The following is a 22,850-nucleotide window of genomic DNA, read 5'->3' on the forward strand; positions in this document are numbered from 1 at the left end:
CTCCCGGCAATCTTAATTCCAGCTTGTGCTTCTTCCAGCCCGGAGTTTCTCATGATGTACTCTGCATATAAGTTAAATAAGCAGGGTGACAATATACAGCCTTGACGTACTCCTTTTCCTATTTGGAACCAGTCTGTTGTTCCATGTCAAGTTCTAACTGTTGCTTTCTGACCTGCATACAGGTTTCTCAGGAGGCAGGTCAGGTGGTCTGGTATTCCCATCTCTTTCAGAATTTTCCACAGTTTATTGTGATCCACACAGTTAAAGGCCTTAGCATAGTCAATAAAGCAGAAATAGATGTTTTCTCTGGAACTCTCTTGCTTTTTCTATGATCCAGCGGATCTTGGCAATTTGATCTCTGGTTGCTCTGCTTTTTCTAAAACCAGCTTGAACATCTGGAAGTTCACAGTTCATGTATTGCTGAAGCCTGGCTTGGAGAATTTTGAGCATTACTTTGCTAGTGTGATTACAGCCATGAAATTAAAAGATGCTTACTCCTTGGAAAAAGTTATGACCAACTCAGATAGCTATTCAAAAGCAGAGACATTACTCTGCCAACAAGGGTCCGTCTAGTCAAGGGTATGGTTTTTCCAGTGGTCATGTATGGATGTGAAAGTTGGACTGTGAAGAAAGCTGAGTGCAGAAGAATTGATGCTTTTGAACTGTGGTGTTGGAGAAGACTCTTGTGAGTCCCTTGGACTGCAAGGAGATTCAACCAGTCCATCCTAAAGGAGATCAGTTCTGGGTGTTCTTTGGAAGGACTGATGCTAAAGCTGAAACTCCAATACTTTAGCCACCTCATGCAACGAGTTGACTCACTGGAAAAGACTCTGATGCTGGGAGGGATTAGGGGCAGGAGGAGAAGGGGACGACAGAGGATGAGATGGCTGGATGACATCACCGACTTGATGGACAAGAGTTTGGGTTAATGACGGGAGTTGGTGATGGACAGGGAGGCCTGGCATGCTGCAATTCATGGGGTCACAAAGAGTCGGACACGACTGAGGGACTGAACTGACTGACTGACTCACTTAGTAGTGTGTGAGATGACTGCAATTATGCGGTAGTTTGAGCATTCTTTGGCATTGCCTTTCTTTGGGATTGGAATGAAAACTGACCTTTTGCAGTCCTGTGGCCACTGCTGAGTTTTCCAAATTTGCTGGCATATTGAGGGCAGCACTTTCACAGCATCATCTTTCAGGATTTGAAATAGCTCAACTGGAATTCCATCACCTCCACTAGCTTTGTTCGTAGTGATGCTTTCTAAGGCCCACTTGACTTCACATTCCAGGATGTCTGGCTCTAGGTGAGTGATCACACCATCGTGATTATCTGGGTCATGATCTTTTTTGTACAGTTCTTCTGTGTATTGTTGCCACCTCTTCTTAATATCTTCTGCTTCTGTTAGGTCCATACCATTTCTGTCCTTTATCAAGCCCATCTTTGCATGAAATATTCCCTTGGTATCTCTAATTTTCTTGAAGAGATCTCTAGTCTTTCCCATTCTGTTGTTTTCCTCTATTTCTTTGCCTTGATTGCTGAGGTAGGCTTTCTTATCTCTCCTTGCTATTCTTTGGAACTCTGCATTCACATGGGTATATGATCCCCTGGAATAGGAAATGGCAACTCCCTCCAGTATTCTTGTCTGGAGAATCCCATAGACAGAGGAGCCTGGCGGGCTGCAGTCCATAGGGTTGCAAAGAGTCAGACATGACTGAAGCAACTTAGCACAACATACTTCATAGTGTAGTTTTATTGAGGGCATAAAAGAGAATTATATTATGTAATTCTTCCTAATCCTTCTAAGTTTAGGAAGTTTCTTTGTCCTATTATCACTATTTTTGAAAGCATAAAAATGTATATAATAACAAGATTGAGGCTCCAGGATCCTTGGCTTTTGGGTAGATGGTCTTAATTTTTTAGAATAATTGTATTTTGGCAATAATCACTATTAAAGAAATGTTGAAAAACCTCGGGGTAATAAAAACCTACCTCTTGTCCTTCTGCAATAGCTGTTTGTACTTCTAATGTCCAAAAGGTTTGAGATACACAGAGAACTGTTTGTCCAGGCCACTCTCTTACCCAATTAATTCGTTCATATTGTGTATAGGCAAGAATTGCATCTTTAATTACCTAATTGAAAAAGAAAATGCTTAAAGGTAAACAGTTTCACATTTTACTTGAACAAGCTAAACAATGAAGAGCTAACTCTAAATGGATTAACTTGTACTGCTCTACTTCTTACATTTTAGCCAATTATGAATATTCAAATCATGTGAATAGACTATTTAAAGTTTTTTCATACACCTGTGAGCAAATGGGGTCGCACAGAGTCGGACACGACTGAAGCGACTTAGTAGCAGCAGCAGCAGTGTGCAAAAAAATATTTTATATAGCATTTTATTTTGCTGATATGTAATCTATTTGTATGAACCATATTATATGAAATATTTCTTTGACCAGCCAAAGATGTCTTAGACAATTTCGGATTGAAAAAAAAAGCAATTTTATTACAAAATGTAAGTTCAAATCCAAAATGAGATCCTTCAAATTCAGATAATTACTTACTTGGAACTTAATCAGATCCCCACTCAGCCATGTGCACATGTGTACATGCACATCAGGAAAACTACATAACTCCTCTAAAGTTTTTCCTATGTCTCCACATCTCGTTCCCTTTGATGCCAAAGGCTATGCTGACAGGGTGGATATAGACTTCATTCACAGAGAGTTGACAGTTGTAAATTCAGGAAGTCTAAGTCATGTGCTTTGCTACATATGTTTTCAGTGGATCCATAGACCCACTTTTTCAATCAGTCTAATTTATTATATCAACCAAAAATAGTAAGGGCCAACAAAGGTCCATCTAGTCAAGGCTATGGTTTTTCCAGTGGTCATGTATGGATGTGAGAGCTGGACTGTGAAGAAAGCTGAGCGCTGAAGAATTGATGCTTTTGAACTGTGATGCTGGAGAAGACTCTTGTGAGTCCCTTGGACTGCAAGCAGATCCAACCAGTCTATTCTGAAGGAGATCAACCCTGGGATTTCTTTGGAGGGAATGATGCTAAAGCTGAAACTCCAGTACTTTGGCCACCTCATGCAAAGAGTTGACTCACTGGAAAAGACCCTGATGCTGGGAGGGACTGGGGGCAGGAGGAGAAGGGGACGACAGAGGATGAGATGGCTGGATGGCATCACCAACTCAATGGACATGAGTTTGGGTAAACTCCAGGAGTTGGTGACGGACAGGGAGGCCTGGCATGCTGCGGTTCATGGGGTCGCAAAGAGTCAACACAACTGAGTGACTAAACTGAACTGAACTGAACTGATGAGGTGATAGCCATGTCAGTGTTTGAATTTCTGAAAAGGCTGTCAAAGTTACATTTTTATGAGAAATATATAAGGATATGTGAACCTTTCTGGACTTTTATAGTTTAGCTAGGATATTTACAGAGCTGAATTGAAATGAAGGGCAATGCTGACTATTGATAATAAAGAAAATGTATTAATAAAAGGCCAGAAGTAGCCACAAAAAAGGCAGGTGAAAAGGGAGAAATGGGAGAAACACTGGAAAGACTAGAAGGAACAGTAGAGAAATGCCAAGGATGAAATATATATGTGTTCTAGAAGGATTCTGTGGAGAGAAGGAGAGGGAAGCATATAATCTAATTCACAGATTTCTATATAGTTGGAAGAGGACAAACATGATTACAGAAAGTTCTATGATATCATATATAAAATATAATACTAAACTATGTATACCCTATATGAAAAATTAAATATATTTTGGTGGTATAATCTACATTAAACCCATGATAACACAATAAGGTAAGGAGCAAAGGTGCCAAGAACACGATATTTTATCATTTACAAATGACCCAAAATCACATACTTTAGGCACACAGTAGCCCTTCAAGCATCCAAATAACATACAACACAGTAACGCACATCTCCTATCTGCAGTATTTTATACTGCATTTACTTGCATTTTCCCACCAACTTACACATGAACATTTGGAAAAGATATTTCCTATACCATTCCTTGCCAACCCAACTTAATAGTCTGAAATGATAACCAAAATATTTTATCTGAATACATGGGCAAAATTAAAAGTTTAGTTGAAATAGTATTAAATATGTCTAAATTAATGAATTATCACTGCACACATCAATTAACAAACCATGTAATCAATTTAAGTAGTGGTCAAAGTAGAATTCATTTAATCGTTAATAGATACATAAATGAAAACATTGTTTGTCAATACTTATCAAGACCTATGGAAGCTCATTCTCTTTTGTCCAGTGATCCTATATATATAAGGTATCATGAGAAAATAAACAATTCAAAGAAGCCATCTCTATCATAAGTATGTTCATTATAATTTAGTCCATAATAGGGAGAAATGGGAAACTGTCCAAAAGATTTTACACCTATTGAACAAATATAATTCAAGCAGATACTCAAATTATATTTGACAGAAAGGGGCATTAAGGTACATGATGTATATTAAATACCTGGATTTCAATGAATTTTTCAATAATGTATGATAGAATTTGAAAACTGTTGATTAGGACCTGATGTCATGTTTCCTTTTAGTTCTTGCCCTCAAGCTTCCCTGATGAATCATGATTTTTACTCCTGGTAAGGAACTTGAATGATAAGTTCACACTATGGTAAAAAATGAATTTAACTGCTCAACTAATATCTATTTGCCTCCATGACTTAAAATTTTCTAGTAACAAAAAAAAATATTACAAATGATTGAGATGATAATGTGTTAATGTGAGATGTGAAGTAACTGTTAATGATTTTCTAACATTTTGGTACATATGTTACATATGCATAGAACAAAAGAAAGCGCCATAGAAACTGATGTGAAACTGTAGAGAGGTGCTTCCTAGACAAGACTAAAGATAGACCATGTTGATTAAAGTGTATCTAATATCAAAAGCACAAGAAATGAGACGGACTCAAGATAAAAAACCCAAGTTGAGTCATTACAAAAATAGTACCACAGACCATATCTTTGCCTTCAATCTATTATTATTGAATTGATAATTTATGACTCAGTTTGTCTAAATAACAGTGCATTTATCAGTAATACATTAATATTCTATCATCTTTATTAGAAATAATAATAAATATAGCCAGCTACCTTGTGGATGGATTTAATCATCACTCTCTCTAACTCAACCAACCACTTCTCCACTTGACCTCTGGCTTTGGCTGTTGAAATGGTGTCTATGAGTTCCACCACCTCTCCCTCACTACTCTTCATATGAGTAATGTCCAAACTTTCTGTAAATTCCACCTTTGCAATTCCTTCAAAACATTTCTTCAAGTGAGGTTGCACTCTGTCAGGAAAAAGAATGTTTAAAATAATTAACCGAATAAAAGAATTCCCTAAATATCAATGTTCTGTGTATTCCAAACTTTATTCAAAATTCATAAATGTGCATTATGTGTGAGGCCCCTGCTAGATGCTGCAGATGAAGTGTTGAAGGGAAAAAAAAACATACACATGGCATATACATACATGAGTCAAGTGGGAGGTCATCATTAATTGAATAATCACAAAAGACCTATAAAATTACAACTATTATAAGAGCTACATGAGGCTTTGTTTCCAGCACAATGAATTGAAAGACATAAAAAGTAATATAAGGACCAAATCAATCTCGACCAACAGATAAAACACTAATCTGAAGAATCTTCAAATGCACCTAAGTATATTGATATTTAAACTGGGATCTTCAGAGACTGCTTGCAAATTATACAACAGGATTAGAACTTTAAATAAATCAACTACTTGGAAGGTGCCCAACTTTGGTTACACACTGTAATATAGATGGAACTGACTAAATTCCTCATTTTGGGCATGTTCTAGATTGCTTATCTCTTACTCTGAAAGCACAAGACACAAAACTAGGGATTGTAACAAATATCTAATCACTGTCTGATATATACTAGACACCCTTCTAAGGAATCAGCTGTAGGGATAAAAAGGTAAAAAACCTCAGCCATTATGGAGCTTATGTTCTGCTGGAGGAAATCAAACAGTAAGCAAATAAGCACATTATAGAGTAAGCCAGATGACAAAGAAAGCTTGCTGGGAAAAAAAAAAAAAAACAAGGCAGAGAAGATAATCAGGAAAGGTGATTAGGGGATGGTGGAAGGGGTTGCAATCTAGTGACCAGGGAAGGCCTTCCTGAGTGGCAGGTTTTGCAGAGTACATCATGTGAAATGCCAGACTGGATGAAACACAAGCTGAAATCAAGGATGCTGGGAGAAATATCAATAACCTCAGATATGCAGATGATATCATTCTAATGGCAGAAAGTAAAGAGGAACTAAAGAGCCTCTTGATGAAGGTGAAAGGAGAGAGTGAAAAAGCTAGCTTAAAAGTCAACATTCAAAAAACTAAGATCATGACATCCAATCCCATTATTTCATGGCAAATAGATGGAGAAGGAAATGGAAATGGGCCGATTTTATTTTCTTGGTCTCCAAAATAACAGCAGATGATGACTGAGCCACAAAAGTAAAAGATGCCTGCTCCTTGGAAGAAAAGCTATGACAAACCTACACAGGGTATTAAAAAGAAGAGACATCATTTTGCCGACAAAGGTCTGTATAGTCAAAGCTATGGTTTTTCCAGTAGTCATGAAAGGATGTGAGACCTGGACCATAAAGAAGGCTGAGCAGTGAAGAACTGATGCTTTTAAACTGTGGTACTGAAGAAGACTCTTGAGAGTCCCTTGGACAGCAAGGAGATCTAACCAGTCAAGCCTAAAGGAAATCAATCCAGAATATTCATTGGAAGGATTGAGGCTGAAGCTGAAGCTCCAAACCTTTGGTCACCTGATGCAAAGAGCCAACTCATTGGAAAAGACCCTGATGCTGGGAAAGATTGAAGGCAGGCAGAGAAGGGGATGACAGAGGATAAGATGGTTGAATGGCATCACCGACTCAATGGACATGAGTTTGAGCAAGTTCCAGAAGATAGTGAAGGACAGGGAAGCCCGGCGTGCTGCAGTCCACAGGGTCACAAAGAGTTGGAGACGACTTAGCGACTGAATAACAACAAAAGAAGTCTTGTGAATATTTGGGTGAGGAGGATCCTAGGCCAAGAGAACAATATGCTGAGGGAGGAGGCTGACTCTTCTATGGGAGAATTGCAAGGACTGTAGAAGAATAATCAAGAAGAAAACTAGTGGGGGATGAACAGGAAGGATCATGGTGTAGTACCTGGTGAGTGACTGCAAGGCACCGAGAGGGCACTACTTTTATTCTACATGGGATGCAGAATAGTGATGTGTTCTGAAAAATCTGTAAGACAATATGTGATAAAAAGAGAAACCCATCCCAGACTTAGAAAAATATAATTCAATGGTATTTCTTATGTTTTAATCATCAAATAAGTTGATTACAGGAATGATTTACAACAGTCTTAAGTTATTACATAACATAATCATATATAACTGGAGAAGGAAATGGCAACACACGCCTGTATTCTTGCCTGGAGAATCCCATGGACAGAGGAGCCTGGAGGGTTACAGTCCATGGGGTCGCAAAGAGTCAGACACAATTGAGAGACTAACACAACAACAACAATCATATACAAGTTCTGCATTATTCTGAAAATTAAATTTAAGCAGATCAACTTAGCCATGTATGATGTACGCATTATGATATATATAGTAATATTGATATGTCTTACTTACCTAGTGGGATCTTTAGTCTCAGATAGGATCTCAAGAAGTTCATCATTAGACAAGAAAAAGAATCTGGGGAAGAAGAGACGTTTCTTTTCCAAATATTCATTAAGTCCTTTAAGAATGAGTTCCAAAAGCTCATTAGATTTTTTCAGCCTCTCCAGCATCCTCTCAATAGTTACAACTGACAGAACATGTTTATCCTAAAAATAAAAGAAAATTCACAACTCAAAAATACTAGATACTGACTTCATATTATAGCTGAGGTTGCATAGTTTTAATATAACAAAGGTTACACAAATTTTAAAGTGAATACTTTTTTTTTAAAGTGCTCTTGCCTGGTCTAGATCTAACCAGCCTCTTTAATTACATAAAAGCCACGTTAACTGGATCCTCAGTTCACTAAACTTATTTTTGGTACTTAGCCAAAGTGAGTTTGGTATTCACTGAAAGATCAATCAAAAATTTCAACTGTAAATTGTTTCATACAGAAATTTGATTCCACTGCAGGAAAATGTTTTTGTTAATAGACTTTCAATGTGACTGGAAAGAAAGATAATTTTCTGCTTTGTTTTAAAAGATAACAACATAATGGGAACACAGCAATTTAATCAAAGAACAAAATAATTATCATTAATACCTGTTTTTTTCAGTAGAACAGGTTCATATGAAATATGCAACACATACAATTCACTTATCTTTAAAGTGGCGCAATTTTCTAAAGGCATTTTATTATATTTCCTAAGAGTTTTATACTTCAAATAAACATTTTAAAATGCACACAAAAGTCAGCATGACAGAGACTCAGGTCATAATTTAATGTGCAACTCATTAAAAAAAAGTATGGAATAGTACTCATACTTGATTAAAAAAACTAAAATGATGCTCTTAGAGTGCCACCTTCTGGAGAAGTATGGTGTTCTTTGTTGGGGGGAAAAAATGAGTTGTTAATAAATGTGAAAAATTCCTTTCACAAATTAACAATGTTTTATTTTCAGCCAAAGAATATACCACAATTTGCTATTTTAGATCACAGGTTTGAAAGTTTAAAAATTCAGTTATTTAAAACAACAGTTCATATTTCTTTCCCTAAATATTATAATTACAGAAGAAGTACTTCTGGAAACACTTAGCATTTGAGTAGGAAAACAATTTTATTGAATTCCTGATGTGAAACCTATTAATCTAGATCTGTTTAAGACTCTGAATCAAATATGCTAGTTCTGAATGAATATATGTGATAATCTATGTACCCTGGTATATGGTCTTAAGAAAAAAATACAGACAAGTAATCATTATCCTGACTAGGAACTCTCTTTCCATGAGAAGGTAAACAGAATAGAAACTGCGTCAGATGAAGGAAAGCACAGCCTTGTTCCTAACCAACATCCTTCTTATTACCTGTGTGACTTTGGATCATTTAACCGGAGCCTCTGTCTCTTTATCTTTAAAATGGGGATAAAAGCCGTCTCTCAAAGTTGTTATGAGGATCATTTAGACAAAATATTGGAAGCACCTGGTATGGTGCCTAGAACACACATATGCTTGAAATTACCCTTTCCATTTCACCTTCTATAAATGTCTCTTGAAGAGAAAGAGACAAACAGACACTACCCTGGGGGAATGGATGGACCAAGTCACTTACATCATGCTATCGATTTAATGGAGCTAAAATGAACATTTTATAAACTGCCTTCCTTCTGGTGAGATAATTATCATAGTAAAATAAAACTGGCTTTAAGTTCCACACTGGCACTGCCACAAAATTCTGGTACAGAGTAAGCATTCCATAAATATCTGTTGACTGACTGAGTGAATGAAGATGAGTTCAGTTCACAGAAACACAAACTTAAAGAAGTTGTTTTGTACCAACAAAAGAAAGTTTTGAAGTTTTCCTACTGTACCAACTCATTAGCTAATGCTGTCAAGATAGAACAGTAAGATATTAAAACAGGAAGCTACCAGAAACGTGAAACTAAGTGCAACTCCTTTGACACTTAAATTACTTTTTATCTTCCGGAGAGGAAAAGAAATTATTAACTACCATATTTTTTGGTTAAAGGATAATTTTACAAATTTTAGGTGTCTTCTTTTGCTTCCCAAGTATCACCACTCTCATCAGTTCAAATGACAAACTACTGGCTAATTTACATTTCTAAAGCAAATACCGGTGATATCAGGGCCCGAAACTTTAATTGGGGGTATACAGAGGGCATTCTAATTACTGCTGCCATGAGAAGCTGCATAGAAAGTACACTTAATGGAATTAAGCTCGAGCCAGTTCACTAAACTTCCAAAAGCATAAACTTCCTAATCAGAAACCCCTGGACAACAGAAAACTGGTCAGATCTTCACTAAACCTATTAAGAATTAGAAAGGAAACATGGATTCACCAAGTAGACCTTTATACTGCCTTGCAACTTTCAGATCCTTCGACCTCACCAAAAATAGAAATCCTTTCAAGATGCAGGATGTTTCTAGGATTACTTCAGCTCTTAGGACTCAGGAGTTATCTAACACTGAATTTTTAGAGAAGGTTGTTCAGAATGAACTCAGAATTCTTAGAACTAGCAACAATTCAAGGATCAATCTCAATTTAATTATTCATTAATAATTAATAATTTAATTATTCATTCACTCTGGACAAATAATTTTGGAGAGCCTGCTACATGCCCCACACTGTTTTCAGTGCTTGGGCCACAACTGTGAACAAAGCAAAGACCCCAGCCTCCAAGAGGACACAGGTGATAAATAACAAAATAATTCATACATCATATAGTCAGTTAGAAGGTAATGAATGCTGCAAACAAGAAAAGGGGGCATCAGGATGGCCAGAAAAGGCAAAGGCAGGTTTTAATTTAAACACAGTGCTCAGTGTGAGCCTCTTTATAAAGGGAACAGTTGAGAAAAGACTCCAGGAAGCAAAGACACTGATCAGCTTTGCAGATTATTTGGAAGAACAGAGTCCAGAGTAGGTACAAAGGTTCTAGGGCGGAGTATGTTTGGCATGTGTGATTCAAAAAAAGAAGCTAGTGTGGCTAGAATAGAGTAAGTAAGGTGGAAAGTTATAAGGACAGAGAGGTAAAAGGGTAAAGTGAGTAAATCAAGAACTTCCTACTCAATGAAACTACTGCTATGTCCCATACAGAAGCATTTCTCCCCTGGATACTAAGATATTTCAACTAGCAAGACCAAAAGTTGGGAAGCAGAACTGTTGTGAGTCGTTTATTGGGTGAACTAGTACGAAAAGTCACCATCATTTTCACTCCTTCATTCCCAGATCCATGAACTGTGCATATGGGAGAAACTATTTGGAGCTGGTTGAGAATATGGGCTATGTATCCTCTAGAACTGCATGCCAAACTCACAAACTATTTTCTTCCTGCTCATATATCAACTGAGTCTTCAGCATGAGACATTCCACTTTTTATAAGGTCAATGTTCACATTAGGATCTGCAAATCTTAAAGAGTATCAGTTAATTGCCTCATTTCCTTTGTAATGTGAATACCATAGCAGAAGCAGTATTGTATGGAAACTGTGACAATAAGTCATTCAGTAAGTCAATGAATGACAGTGTTGGCAGAAACTTGGAAAAGAAAGTCCTCTGGTGCAGACACATCACTGATCCCTTCTATTCTGAAACAGGTGCACTGTATTTAATTCCTTCTAAATGGCTGCCTGGTCCCTTCAGGTGTGATCCTGTGTCAGAAGCATTTTGTTCGTTTCTGATGTTGGCAGCTTGGACGCTCTGCAGTGTTGGTTAAGGGACAGCCCATAATGGCGAATCCTTCCATAATTCCCATCTCTGTCATTATGAATTCTTTGCCTGTAGCCTGGGTGACCACATATTCCCAGTTTGATGAGGAGAGTTCTGGCTTATGCTTGCTTTCCTCGCTTACTTATTAATTGCTCTTTCAAAAGTTCTGCAGTTTGGGCAATATATTATGTGATTTTTCCATTTCACAGCTCACTGTGCATACAATGGCATATGCTGGCTGACATTCACAAATAGATCAACTGGTCAACTATATTAAGTGCCTCCTTTGGCAGCACTACCTTTTATTAAACATTTACATGGAGCACAGATATACTCATATTCTAGTCTATTCTGTGATTGCTGATAGATCTCCTTATTACCAATCTTTCAATCTTGTGTCTTCTAAGTCCTTGATCATATAGCCAAACTGCTTACTATTGACTATGATCACTCATTGGAAAAGACATTGATGCTGGGAGGGATTGGGTGCAGGAGAAGGGGATGACAGAGGATGAGATGGCTGGATGGCATCACGGACTCGATGGACGTGAATCTGAGTGAACTCTGGGAGTTGGTGATGGACAGGGAGGCCAGGCGTGCTGCGATTCATGGGGTCGCAAAGAGCCAGACACGACTGAGCGACTGAACTGAACTGAATGTAGATCCACACTTCTGACCATCTCTATAGGCAAGGTCAAAAAAACCCCAAACAACTAATATTAATTGACGTTATAGCATCTGAAAGGATTCCCTTCCTACTACGCTTTGAGTCAATCCCCTAAGATGGGGAGGGGTTGTAATTTTTGCTTCTGAATAATGCAAGCATATTTTGCAGAAACCTATAAACCGGTCTTTGTTTAAATCTTATTAAGGCAGGTTTTGGCAGAGATAAGTAAGTAAACAGAATGACTCACATCTCCGAGACTATCTCATTGAAACACGAATGTCTGGTAAGTGCAGTCACATCAATCCATTAGACTGCATCTAACTTTGGTTCTCCCCAGACAAGCACTATTACAATACAATACCTCCCACACTCCTTAGAATTCTGAAAAGGCTTCTGGCAAGGGAAGCTCTCAGTGTGAGAGTCAGGGCAACCAGAGTTCATCAAATTCCCTCAAATATCCCCAATTCTCAGTTCTCACCATCCCACTCTTTCCCAATAAGGAATTTATCGTTCACAGAACAGATCTGACAAGGCTGTGAATTAAATTACATTGTAATTTGGCAATCTGCTGGATCAGACTGTCATTTTTGGCTATGTCAGAATTGTAGCTATGAGAATTAAGAGGCTCTCTGAGGGTAATCATAGAAGCATCTTAATCCTCTGACCATATCTTGAGCAGAGAATTTAAGCCTTTAATTAGACCATTTCTTTAGTTTTCCCAGGGTTTTAGAAAAAATTCAACCCATCTCACATCCCTTGTATTTCAAATTTGTACTGTACTGACCTGTTCCAGCAGCCACTTGGTCCACCAAAGCATTGCTTGTAAAACAGACTCTTCACTTCACGAGACCAGTAGCATAATTTGGGTAAGTGAATTTTGCACTGCCTGCTAGGTACCACCAGTGTTCCATTTTCAGATGGTAACTAGATTTTAACTACCCTAAAGCCCAAGTGGGTCAGGTAGACAATCCTAGATCCCAACTTTGAGGTTTTGATACCTGTATTCAGAATTCAGTGCAGGATCTTTCTAGGTAATTAAGCAAAAAAGAAATTTAACATAGGGGATTAAGTGATTGAAAAATCACTAAAAGGTCTAGGGGAGCACACTCCAGTCTGGTTTTCCAGAAAAACTCCGAGAACCCTGTGGAACTGATCTTCTGGAAGGGTCATCTCTGCCCCAGTAAGAAAAAAAGGACCCACCAGTGGAATGACTGCATTCAAAAGCATACCGTGGTGGCTGTGATTCTAGGATGAGAGAGGGGGGTCAGGAAGCCACCATCATCATCATCTTTAAGTACCCATCAATCTGGTGACCAGACATTGAAGAAAAGGAAAAAAAAGAGACATTTTTTGACAGCAGAAATAGCTAAAATGGCAAGAAGATGGCTGCAGTATGCCTTCCAAATCCCTGATGAGTGTACCTAACCATCAAAATCAAATTCATTTCCAGAAACTTAGCTGTTAAGGAGTCTGGAAGACATAATTTTTAGCTTTCCAGCTCCCTAGAAACTGGTGAGATACTTGGTGCCAAGTGATATTTATGACAGTAAAAGGAAAAAGAAAAACAATGACTCTTCTGCTTTTGGCCTGAAAAACAGGAAGAGTAGCGTTCATATTTATTGAGATGGGGTTAGAGTATAAAAGGAAAAAGTTTGGGGAGAAATTCAAGAATGTCTTTTCCTGCCTTGTATGAAAGAGGCCGCAAAAAGTAAGACACAACTGAGCGACTGAACTGAACTCAGGAAATATAAAAGATTCATGTGGATCAAAAGTCAAATTTGGATAAATGCAAAAGATCATCCACTTCTTTCAACTCCAAATGATAGGCAATTCATTGTTCCCATATTAGTTCCCACATTCTCTCTTCTCAGAGAGCCCCTAGAAAACTTTCCAAGTGCGTGTAAAGACAGAAGGCTAATGTCTTCATCCAGAAGTCTGTGCTATCACTAGTCTGCTGACCTGCTACAGTGCTATCAGAACAAAAAAAAAAGGCTCTGGGAGAACGTGGTGTGGTGGGATGACCAGAGAGGCAAGGGCCATGTGCTCAAGGTTACTAAGAGGTAGAGAAGATGGATCCCAGATGCTGCAGACCCCAGGTGAAATTAAGGGCTACAAACCTGTGAAATACTGCTGTAGTATGGGGCAAAAGATACATATGAGAAGAACATGGCAAAAGCCATCACTGGTCAATCAGTGTGAAGATGAAGCCAAGGATGACAAAACCTAGGGGAGATGCTCAAGGTAGAGTCTCTTGGGAACCAGAACTTGTCCGGGTCTTCACCTGTGCACTACAAGTTAATCTGTGGACTTCACCTGCCCATAGTTGGTCAAAAAGCTAGACTAGTTGTGATGACCAAGAGTAAAGGCACAGCGTATGGGCATCAGAGACAGGAGGTCATCCAAATTATGACCACCAACAAAAAGAGCAGATAATTTGGCTGGATCAGTTACACCAGTGAATTTTTCTTTCTCCCTTTCTTTTTTCCCTTCCTCTTTCTACCTTCTCCCCCTCCCTTTACGTCATCCCTGCCTCCTTCCTGTCCCAGTACCTGGTGGTAAGCACAGGAAAGGGAAAAGCAGTGCCGGACAGCATAGTCCCCACCCACACACTCCAAAGAAGCCTCAGGTGTACCTGACTATGTGGAAGAGAAGAGCTCTAAATATAACATGAGACTGAGGCTCTCTAATAGGTATAGCTCAGTCTTCATAGGCAAAATTATCCTAACCAAAAGTGGCTGGAAAATTCTGGAATTACACTGAACTTTCAGTAGGAGAGCCTTTCCCAGTGAGAAACAGCCTTTGGCCAAGTGTAGTTGGGAGAAGATAGCAAAACATAAAATTATTTCATGTTTATGCCTTAAGGAATCAAAACAACCTCAATCAAGCCATTTATATTAACAATATCATTTACATTCTGTTTTTAACCTCTGAGCCTTTCCTCTTGGCATAGTTCTAAAAGAACATTTAGAAACCCCATCACTTCATGGGAAATAAATGGAGAAACAGTGGAAACAGTGTCAGACTTTATTTTGGGGGACTCCAAAATCACTGCAGATGGTGATTGCAGCCATGAAATTAAAAGACGCTTGCTCCTTGGAAGGAAAGTTATGACCAACCTAGATAGCATATTGAAAAGCAGAGACATTACTTTGCCAACAAAGGACCGTCTAGTCAAGGCTATGGTTTTTCCAGTGGTCATGTATGGATGTGAGAGTTGCACTATGAAGAAAGCTGAGCACCGAAGAATTGATGCTTTTGAATCGTGGTGTTGGAGAAGACTCTTGAGAGTCCCTTGGACTGCAAGGAGATCCAACCAGTCCATTCTAAAGGAGATCAGTCCTGGGTATTCATTGGAAGGACTGATACTAAAGCTGAAACTCCAATACTTTGGCCACCTCTTGCGAAGAGCTGACTCAATGGAAAAGACCCTGATGCTGGGAGGGACTGGGGGCAGGAGGAGAAGGAGATGACAGAGGATGAGATGGCTGGATGGCATCACCGACTCAATGGACATGAGTTTGAGTAAACTCCGGGAGTTGGTGATGGACAGGGAGGCCTGGCGTGCTGTGATTCATGGGGTCGCAAAGAGTCGGACACGACTGAGTGACTGAACTGAGCTGAAGTGTGAAAGTGATGACTTTTTGTACCAAGCACTTAATCCATCTCGATTGTACAGATCATCCTCATTAGCCTTCCTAAGAGAATATGGACTTAGGTTTATTTTTAAGGCTTTGGAGATTATAGATAGACAAAAGCTGTCCTGATGCTAACATACTGAAAAAAAGAAAAGGTAAAGGCAGTTAAGGAAGATAATCAAATCTTATAGCAAAAGTAAATGAAGTGTCATGCAAAGAAAACTGCTTATTTGGGAATGAGAGTAAGTAATGCTTTTTTGTTAATATGTTTTTAATTCAGCAGTTTTGTAGAATTAAAAGTCTGTTTCCATTATTACTAGTCTCAGTATAACTGCTCTTTCAAGGCATTGAACTATTAAATTTTCTTAGCAATATGAATTTTGAAGAGCATTTTGATGAAATGCCTGATTTGGATTCCTTGGTGGCTCAGCCAGGAAAGCGTCTGCCTGCAATGCAGGAGACCTGGGTTCGATCTCTAGGTCGGGAAGATCTCCTAGAGAAGGAAATGGCAATCCACTCCAGTACTCTTGCCTGGAAAATACCATGGACAGAGGAGCCTGGTAGGCTACAGTCCATGCGGTCGCAAAGAGTCTGACAAGACTGAGCAACTTCTCTTGATCAAATGCCAAAAAACAATTTTTTTAACCTTTAAAATTATATTAACTAGGAGAATACAAGCATCTGCTTTATTCTTTTTGGGGGGCAACAAAAATGGGGGGCAACATCATCCTCTTCCAAACAAAAACATATACATGTTACAAGGATTTTTCCATGTTGTAGGGAAATAATATATAAAAGGAGAAGCTAAATTTACAAAGCAAATTAATTAGAAATGAATTAAAAAAAAGAAAAATGTGACTTATCAGTAGGTTCTTTAAATATGGAATTCCAATGGGATTAATTCTACAAAATTTTGGTTTATACAATGTTTTGTTTCAAGTATTATTACATAAAATAAAGTAAACTTATTAAATAAACAGACCCATGTCCATCTTATGGGATATTTTCCTATCAAATCATATAATTGTCATTGATACAATATTATCAACATTTAGGATTGTAGTCACAATTTAAAAAGTTTAAATAATAAAAATAAACATATTTCCATTTTAGGATAGAAAAAAATTTAACATAATCCTCTCCCTACTTTATAATAAACTTGTATCAATATTTGATCAAAACACCAAGAGAGAAGTTCACATTCATTTAATGATATAATAACTAATATTTCTTCTATTTTAATTTTAACATCCACTAACACACAAACTATGCTTTGCAGGCATGTCTTTTGGACTGAACATAAACCATACTTTCTTGAGTGTTACTGGTTTTTATTAAATCCTCTCAAATTATAATTTCTCCACTGTATCTGTTAATTGCTTGATTGATAAGACAGCATTTTGTTTGTATTTATTGGGCTCTTTAGATATATATATATATATATTTGCAGCTCTTTTTTTTTAAGTCCCTACAGAGAAACTTCTTGATTGAGTGGTTGGCATGCTGCTTTTTTTCTCACCGCAGAACACTTCAGAGGTGGTGCAGCCATAATGGGGAGCCAGAGAATAGACAGGACACCCCATGCTGGGCATGCGTTGCTATCTTTCTACCAGAGCATCTGGCAAGAACCACTGCTAGAACCACTGTCATTAAATAATGGAAGTTCAACTCGGACCTCAAGAAGTAATCAGGACAAAACACCCATTTTCCTTTTGATGTTTCTTGCTCCTGGGATTCTAAAATAATATCTAATGTGGGATATTAGATATGTGGGGAAAAGACAATGGCTTACTTGGATTGTTTTGAAAAAAATGTTACTTCAACAGAATAATCATGTTCTCACAGATTTTTACCTACTTGTAGGACACTTTTCATTATATCTCTCCATGTTTTATCCACAGTTGTAAATCGCCTCCCTTCCTCAGGCATTTGAGACATAATGTCAGGAGAACTAAAAATGGGCTCCAAATACAGCCATGTGGCTTGGACCTTGAGCCATTCATCCAGAATCTCCTGAAGCAGCAGGAGCTTGCCCTCCCACTCCCTGAGAAGCAAAACACAGTGGTGCTTATCAATAGCAAATCAAGAACTGTTTCACATGATAAAACTCAAAACTAGACTGTTAACAGTACATGCAATGTTGTTATGCCAATTTCCATTCATCTACCTACAATCAAAGATAAATCACTAGATTGGCTCTAAAAAATCTGTATCTAAATAATAGCATCAACATTTATGCTAATACAGATGCACCTATCTACAAACGGGTTGGTTTCTATACATGTCATCTCAATAAACCTTTCTGCAATCCAATTCCATGCCAAAGAGTATGAGTTAAGAATGAGATTTTGCAGATAGTAATGGTATTCTCAATCAAAGGCACTCTGAACTTTTTCTTAGGAAAGGTAATTACATCCAAGATTCATTCTGGATGAATGAATTCTGTTTTTTCATTTAAAAAAAAATTTGGACCCACAACGGCTATCTTTCCAAGAGAAAATATTCCAATTGATAAGATATAACAGGCATTTTTAAAATATCCTACACAATCGTAAGTATATTCTGTTCTGTTCAGTTGCTAAGTCGTGTTTGACTCTTTCTGACCCCATATATTAGTGTGGCATTTTTGAATTAAAATGAATTATTGGTTCATTTATAAATATAGAGGGAAAAATGACTAAATTTCCTTAAGAATAAATATTATAATTACAGCATAAACTAACAATTTTACAATCACAGTTCTAAGGTCTTTGTGTGTATTTGCTCTACCCTCACAAAAGCCCTCAGAGGCAGGGTCCAGAATGTAATATTTATTTACCAGTAGGGATATTAAGGTACATAGAGGTAAGCATCAAGTTAATGAACAAAAGAGCCAGATTTGAACCTAGACAGTTGTAATCACTATGCTATGAGATAACATAGCCATAAAGAAGAATGATTGGTTAAAGGCAACAAAACTTAGATATGGGATGGCTTTATGTATAGATTAATATATTACTCATCATTTATAAGTGGTGATCTGTAATTTTAGACTGCAAACACCAAGAAATGTATATGGGAGTTCAAAAAGTCACCAGGCATTTTAAAATGTCTTTTAAAAATGCCTTTCCTTTCCATGTGCATCAATAAATTTGTCTTTCACACAAGGAAATGAATGCTTTTGCTTCCTTCTGGTGCTCTTCCCTCTCTCTCTATCTAATCCCTACTAATGCAGAAAATTTCTCACTAGCTAATGAGCTCATGCATTATTCTTAAAAATAGAATCTAGACATGCCACTTTCAGAGAAGTTCAAAAATTACTCTTGATGAACACATTGGAGCAAGCTGGGCAGAAGGCAGAGCCATCAGAGACCGAGCCAACACCAATAGCTGGGCAAGCTCAGGTTTAGGATAATGTACCCATAACCAGAGGCTGATATCTCCAAGCAGATAGCTTTCCCTTGCCATGTAAATTCACAATAAAGATGGCAGTCTGATTTGGATTTACTCTTTTTTAAGGTAAAATATAAACTGCTTAATACAGATTATAAAAACTGAAAAAAAAACTGACAGGATAAGGGTCATCTACAACAAACTAACTAGTCTATTTGGAAAAATACATAATGTCTTCAATTTATTGTTTATATGTTCTATAACTATGTTCATAGACACAAGATTATTTTTGAGCATCAAATATATGAGATTGGACTGTGGGCAATAAAAAAGAATATCTGGACACTGTCTACTACCTTTGCTCTGAATATAGATAACAGCAAAAGTATCAAGACTCTTCTAAAAGAAATAAAGGTTAATATCCCTTCCAATGTACTGTTTAAAATATTAAGTATAAAGTGCAGACTCAATTTTCACAAAGAACTGTATATTATATATGAGTAATAATTTTGATAACATACTATAAACACTGTCATAAAAATATCACATTACCTCATTTGCTTTTCATAAGGCTTAATGAAGGGAGATCCTCGCATAGTTTGTGTCTTAATAATGTGGTCATCCAACAACATCTGAACTTCATCAACTGATGACAAAATAGATGTCCCGCTTTCTCTATAAGGAAGAATGACAAATTCCATTGCATCCCATTCATTAATCATCTTCTCCATGGCCTTTTCGAGAGAATATTCTTTGCTAGCTGCTTCACTAATACCCTCAAACCTATCTAAATATGGCTCCAGATTCATATCTAAGAAAGAGAAGACAGTGGAATCATCTGCTGGCTGCAGCGGGTAACCAACGATGCTGGACATGGCCTCCCAGTGCCTGGGGCGCAAACCAGGATTACAAATCACTTGAATGAGAGGAATGTGCTGCTTGAAATCTTCCACCTTTGCTCTTACTTTTTTGGTCATTGCCAACGCATTGGGAGAATCGTGAAAGGTTTTCTCCAGCTTATAGAGTCCTCTCCAGTAATTTCCAACGTCTGTTTCCACTTGGTCTGGATTCACCTTGTTATATGGTCCTTCTGTCCATGCTCTATATTTGGTGCTAAATTCTACAGCAGTTTCATAGAGACGGAGATAAGGGTTCAAACCATCTTGGATTTTTTTACGCTGAGGATAAATTGAAGGTAGCCAACCAAATGCCTCTTCTTCAGCATTAAACTGCTCAATCTGAAAGGACAAGTATTAAACACACTTCGCTGAAAGGAAATGATATTCAAAATTAAGTTTTAAAAATATATCCAATGTGACCCCCCAAAATCTCTCATCAAATGCTGAAGGTAAACTTAAATTAGGCCATACCTGGAAAATAATAATCTCTTTTTCCTATGTATTTTGTTTGTTCATTTTTGCTGTTCCTATTTCTTTTTTATTACCGTTTTCAGAGAACAATGACTTCTTAAGTTAGTTAAAATAGTAAATTTATACATATAAAGAAGTCTCTGTCCATCAAGATATACTGAGGATATAGCTTCTTCTATTAAATAAGAATTTAAATACTTTTAAACACACAACATTGTGTTAGGTATTATGGAAAACAGAAAAAAAGTATATTGCAAAGTACCAATTCCAAGGAGTTAGTAATCCAGTTGAGGAGTTAAATACCAGTTACTTATTACATAAGCAACAGAAGAAATGCCTTAGAACAGTAGCCATTTAATATAAATTGAATAGTATATTTTTTTAAATGCTATCACTCAAAGACAAGAGAGCCTTCTGAAATAGCACAATCATAGATGCTCCTGTAGAGAAGTTACAACTGAAGCTGGGTCTTAAAGGTAAGTAGGATAAGAGATGTAAAGAAAGCATTAATTTCCTCTTAGCAAAGTAGTAAAGTTGTAAGGATGTAGGGGGTATACAGGAGTAATCCACTGAATTGAAGAGTGAGCTAGATATGCAAATTATGCATATTACTTAAATGTCAGTGGCATCAATTTAAAAAAAACTACAATGTCTCTTTTCTCAACATATATTTACACATCTGAGATTATTATAAACTCTTTAATTACCTGAATTAAAATATCAAAATCTTGTAATATATTAGAAATGTTAGAGAATCGTAATATGGTCTGTTTTCATATTTTGTTGTTGTTGTTCAATTGCTAAGTTGTGTCTGACTCTTTGGCAACCCCATGGGCTGTAGCCCACCAGGCCTCTCTGCCCATGGGATTTCCCAGGAAAGAATACGGGAGTGACTTGCCATTTCCTGCTCCAGGGGATCTTCCCAACCCAGGGATTGAACCCGCATCTCCTGCATTGGCAGGCAGGTTCTTTACCACTGAACCACCACAAAAGGCCGTTTTTCTATTTCCCCTTTTTATAAAAAATATAATTAAAAATTTCAAACATCTTACATGGCAAAGAGTATGGCTTTTCCCCACCCAGCTTCTAACTGAGAATACTGGTTTCTGAGACAGTAGTATTGGAAACAAAGTGGCTTGATGGGAGAAAACAATGGACCATTAAAACACAGCCATGAAATCTAAGCTGGCTTCCATGAAGGTGGGAAATCTAAACAGTAACCAGATGCTATCACATAATGTAAATGATCAAGAGACACAAAATAAAACTCCAAAAGCAGATGCAGATACAACTCTATCTTTAAAATAAAAGAGGAAGGCCCCTAAAATGTTATCACTACCAATAGAAAACAGCAATGCTGCTTCTCCCTGAAGCGCGGCTATAAAATCTATTTGTGCCATATATGTTAATCTCTAATTAAATGTCGTTAAACTCTTTGAATCCATTTCTTAAAGGTGAATGCCCAATACAAAGTCAAATGCTCTTTCTGTTGAACTAATTCATCCTAGAAGAATTTTTAACTTATACCTTGTCTGCTGCTAAATCCAACTTTGCATTTAGTGTCTGAGCCTTTTTCAGGTACCGTTGTACATCCTGAAGATCTCCAAAGGAGTAAAATTCTTCTGACTGTTTAGCGTAACTTTCCAATTCCTCCACAAACCGTTCACACCGTAACTAATAAAAAACAGTTTTTTGTAACTATTTTTAAGAGTAAAAACCCTTAAGCATCAAGAGAAAATTTTGGAATTTATAACGGTTATCAGAATTATTACATTTCATCACTGGCAAAATATAAAGAAAAGGACGATTTTGAAGATTACTGGGATCCAAAACATGTAGAAGAGTCTGGATTTAAAACTAATGGGTTAAGATTCCTATAATTAATAAATCAGAGAAAGTTTACCTCTCTATCATCAATGTAAGAAATTCTAATGAATAAAATGTATAAGAACAAACAATGGCATTCTTTAGTTTGCTAATATATATTCACTTGAAAAAAATCTCATGATAATCAAGTATGGGACTAAGAGTACTCCAATTTTTTAAAGACTTATGAAGGTAACTGCAGCATTTTTACTAACTGGAAAAAACTGAATTTCTTTATTTGCATTCTAATATTTAGATATCTCTTCAATTAGTAATGCTAAAACAAAGCATTCTGAATTTATTTTTCTTGTCCCATGAGTTCACTTCATAGGAAATAAAGAAAAATACATACAGATTTACAAGCCTAAAAACCAAACTCTTCCAGTGTTAAACAAACGTGTCTGTTTTTTTAATGAGAGGTTTCTTACAAAATGTCATTGGAAAGACATTCCAAATTAAATGGTT

At 37.2% G+C, this 22,850-nt stretch overlaps 1 protein-coding gene across 1 annotated transcript in view; it reads right to left on the reverse strand.

Annotated features, from left to right (window-relative positions):
* The window catches only part of DNAH7 (dynein axonemal heavy chain 7), a 254,731-nt gene that overhangs the window by 159,719 nt on the left and 72,162 nt on the right, over positions 1-22,850 (reverse strand). Inside the window, exons 17-22 of the mRNA XM_052658581.1 lie at positions 22,047-22,193; positions 19,702-20,387; positions 17,635-17,821; positions 7,726-7,919; positions 5,157-5,355; positions 1,993-2,133 (exon numbers count right to left, since the gene is read on the reverse strand). Of these exons, the coding sequence (XP_052514541.1) occupies positions 1,993-2,133; positions 5,157-5,355; positions 7,726-7,919; positions 17,635-17,821; positions 19,702-20,387; positions 22,047-22,193 (1,554 nt within the window). The remainder of the gene's footprint in view (positions 1-1,992; positions 2,134-5,156; positions 5,356-7,725; positions 7,920-17,634; positions 17,822-19,701; positions 20,388-22,046; positions 22,194-22,850) is intronic.

This window comes from Budorcas taxicolor, chromosome 2 (genome assembly GCF_023091745.1).
Source record: "Budorcas taxicolor isolate Tak-1 chromosome 2, Takin1.1, whole genome shotgun sequence".
In the NCBI taxonomy this organism is placed as follows: Eukaryota; Metazoa; Chordata; class Mammalia; order Artiodactyla; family Bovidae; genus Budorcas; species Budorcas taxicolor.